A 3182-nucleotide genomic window follows, 5' to 3' on the forward strand; every position below is an offset into this window, starting at 1 on the left:
ATTTATCCCATTTAAAACTGTTCACAATTACATCTTAGTTTTTAGTTTTTTTCATCACACAATGAAAGCTGAATGCATTTTAGTTTATCCTGACAAATGAGAAAAGATATGCGGATAAAATAATATTCAGTCGTTTGTGTTTTTTGCTTTCCATGACACAAAATAATCGTGGGCATGCACAAAATAAGCTTCTACGTCATTTTTCTAAAACCACTATATTTTATTCAAACAAACCAACTAATTATGAGATTTTTACTATCTCAATTTCAGTATGCAGAGTTTGCGCTGTTAAAATTCTCAAATTTCTCAACAAAACACAGTTTGTGGATCCAAAGAGTGCAAACACAACAAAGTATGTTATTATTATTATTATTATTATTATTATTATTATTATTATTGGAGTAGTGCTAATGGGGTTAAATCTGTAACAGTTGAAGCACCTCTAACTAATCCTACAGCACTGTTGATGAAAGCTACCACTAGTTTAAGGGCAAATTTATATAACAAAGAAGAAACAATTATTTGGAAACAAATTTTAAGTATTACCTACAACACATAGAGCTGCAGGTAAGACTTATACCGCCTTGATATGCAAACAAAGACAAAGACATGTGTTCATGCCTTGCAACTCATATTTGTTGCTTTTCAGTTTTGTTTGATTAAAGAAAATCTCAAGGATCTAAAAGCATCAGTGAGAATCTTGCTTGTTTTTGGTTTCAGTACCTTCATTCATGATATGTCAGTGGAGTTTTCTGTAATTTTATTTAAACAAAAACTGCACTGAAGAGAGGCAAAAAATAAAACAAAACTACATCCAGTCCCTCACTAATCGTATACATTTAATCATCTGTCCATAAGATGCCTTAAAGATTTCAGTTTACTTGATGTGTGAGCAAAATTAACAAGGCAAAACATGAACCGTGCTGAGTTTATTTTGTGGCTAATCTCTTCTGCAGGGATCGCCCATCAAGTGAACTCAAACAATAGATTTACTCCAGATGTCTTTGATATCAGGAAAGTAAGACCTCAGAGCTGCTCCAGTCCCACACTGGGATTAAGGTGTATGATATGAATGTAAAAGCAAATGTGAAGCTTCAGTTCATTTTAATTTATCTTTGCAATAGGTCAATCCAACACCAGAGCCAAAGGCTATGTTGATGTCCTCTAAGATCAAACTCAAATTCCAGCCTCCACTAGCAGGAAGGACAAAGTGTCCATCTTTAGTGGACTTTCTTCAGACACTGCAGCGAAATCCAAGAAAGGTTGTTGCTGCGTTCTTTTGCACAGAATTTAAAATGTTTTTATTAAGTAATGTGAAGCACATTATAACAGTTGTAACAACATTCCCTGCGAGTATTTTAACAGTTTCAGTTTTTATTTGAATCTGCTGTAATTCATGTCATCTTGTTCGATTTTCACATCCCAGCTGTTCACCAGAAAGGTAATTGCTTCTCTCTTGCCTCTTTCCACTTCTTGTACTGAAAAAAATGAACACATCGGAGCCTGAGTGTAATAAGCGTGTTCGCTCAGCTTCAGCTGTGTCACATGAGCGTGTGCGAGCAGAGTGGACGTACAAGGCTGGATGTGGGGGTCCGCTGGGAGCATCTCTGGGCGGACAGCTCGGCGCATCTCTGTTCATAGAGGTCCTTTTCCCTTTTGGCTTGTCGGTAATATTCAGCCTTGTCCTCATCGGACAGAGACTTCCACTGTGGACAGAAGACATGAGACTGAAAACAGCTCCAGGTACACATCCACCCACTGATCTGTACAAACTCCCATGGTGAGTTTGGATTATAATGTGTGTTTTGAACAGAGCATTATTTTATGTTCATGCAACAATAAAGTAAACAGTGTCAGTTTTTACTTTCTTTCTGAGGGTTCCGTCCATAGTTTGAGAGATTTTATCCTGTAGCTCAGCCATCCCCTTCAACTTCTGCTTTTTTGAAAACAACCTAAAGGCATTCAGAGACTTTTTCACGTTTGTCTTCCTTGGATTCTTTCTAGAGGAGCGAAACAGAAAAGAAACTGCACTTATAGAGCTCGCGTGTCATCACGGTGACAGACTGAGTGACGATCAAGAGGTTTTAAGTTGACTTGAGCTGCGACTGAAGCCCGGAGACTCCCGATCCACAGACGCAGATCAGAAGCAGTCAAGAGTGAAGAAACAAGGAGTCCAAACTTACACTGAGCGGCGGGCGTTCAAAGGAGCAGCAGCAGGATGAACCTGATGCAACATCTCTCCATTCCTGCCCACATGCACCCATACACGTTAGATAACATGAACACAAACATTTGACGCGCACACAAACGTGCAAAGGCTCAGCAAATGATGCTTAATTCATTTAGAAACCAGCCAAACTTACCCTGTACCCATGTAGGGAGCAACAACAGGAAGAATCACATGCTGCATCGGTCCATTCCTGCCCACATAAACACACACGTACAATGACATGCACATTTTTTTTGCAAGGGGTTGCACAATTTTTAAATTCAAATACAAAATCCAAGACGGCCACCAAAGCTAAATTCAAATGGCTGTAACTCAGCTATTTTTAGTCATAATGAGCTGAAATATGGGAGCTGTGATCACCATATAGTCATTAGTTTAAAATGGCGGCTACATTTTTTTTTTTTTTTGTCAGGGTTTCCTATGCCTTGGCAGAGACTACTCTTTCTGGGGTCAAACACACAAAATAAAACATGAAAATGAAACAACACAATCAATAAATGAACACATTTAAAATGTAACTTTTCTGGTTGTCATTGCGATGTCTGGCCACAAGATGCCGCCCAATATTTTTTGTATTTGGTTGTTTTAAATTATTTCAGTGGTTCGGAAAAGTTTTTTTTTCTTTTAATCTTCATACACTGATATCTTCCTTCACTTCATAGATATTTACTTATTTTATGCTTTAACTGCCCACCTTTGAAACGCCACATTTGATCTCCACCCACTTGTCAATCATTTGGGGGTGGCACCTGGGGGTGGCATGTCAAGTGCTAACCCTAACTCTGGTTCCACCCCTGGGTTCAGAAATGATGTTTTATCAATTCAGATTCAGAAACCAATCAAACTTACACTGCAATGGGGGTGATCATATACTGCCTCGCTCCATTCCTGCTCACAAACACACACACAAACACATCAGGGGTGGGCAATCCTGGTCCTCGAGGGCCGCAGC

General features: G+C 39.0%; 1 protein-coding gene across 1 annotated transcript; it reads right to left on the minus strand.

The window, feature by feature from the left end:
- Positions 1-1274: 1274 nt before the first annotated feature.
- Positions 1275-3182, minus strand: LOC106511464 (transcription factor 7-like 1). The gene is made up of 6 exons (XM_014000217.1): positions 3080-3182; positions 2364-2420; positions 2184-2246; positions 1865-2000; positions 1575-1706; positions 1275-1478 (listed from the first exon to the last, which is right to left on the minus strand). The coding sequence occupies exons 1-6, from the start codon at positions 3097-3099 to the stop codon at positions 1431-1433; spliced, it is 456 nt and encodes a 151-aa protein (XP_013855671.1). The 5' UTR covers positions 3100-3182; the 3' UTR covers positions 1275-1430.

The sequence above is a fragment of the Austrofundulus limnaeus genome, unplaced genomic scaffold (genome assembly GCF_001266775.1).
Source record: "Austrofundulus limnaeus strain Quisiro unplaced genomic scaffold, Austrofundulus_limnaeus-1.0 Scaffold2818, whole genome shotgun sequence".
NCBI lineage: Eukaryota > Metazoa > Chordata > Actinopteri > Cyprinodontiformes > Rivulidae > Austrofundulus > Austrofundulus limnaeus.

What these genes read in the sequence shown, in the direction of transcription:
- LOC106511464 (XM_014000217.1), bottom strand. Translation starts at nt 3,099, where the DNA reads ATGATCACCCCCATTGCAGT. An exon ending in ATGATCACCCCCATTGCAGT is followed by an intron (nt 2,421 to 3,079) that starts GTAAGTTTGATT and finishes TTATGTGGGCAG; the next exon opens with GAATGGACCGATGCAGCATG. An exon ending in ACGGAACCCTCAGAAAGAAA is followed by an intron (nt 1,707 to 1,864) that starts GTAAAAACTGAC and finishes TTCTGTCCACAG; the next exon opens with TGGAAGTCTCTGTCCGATGA.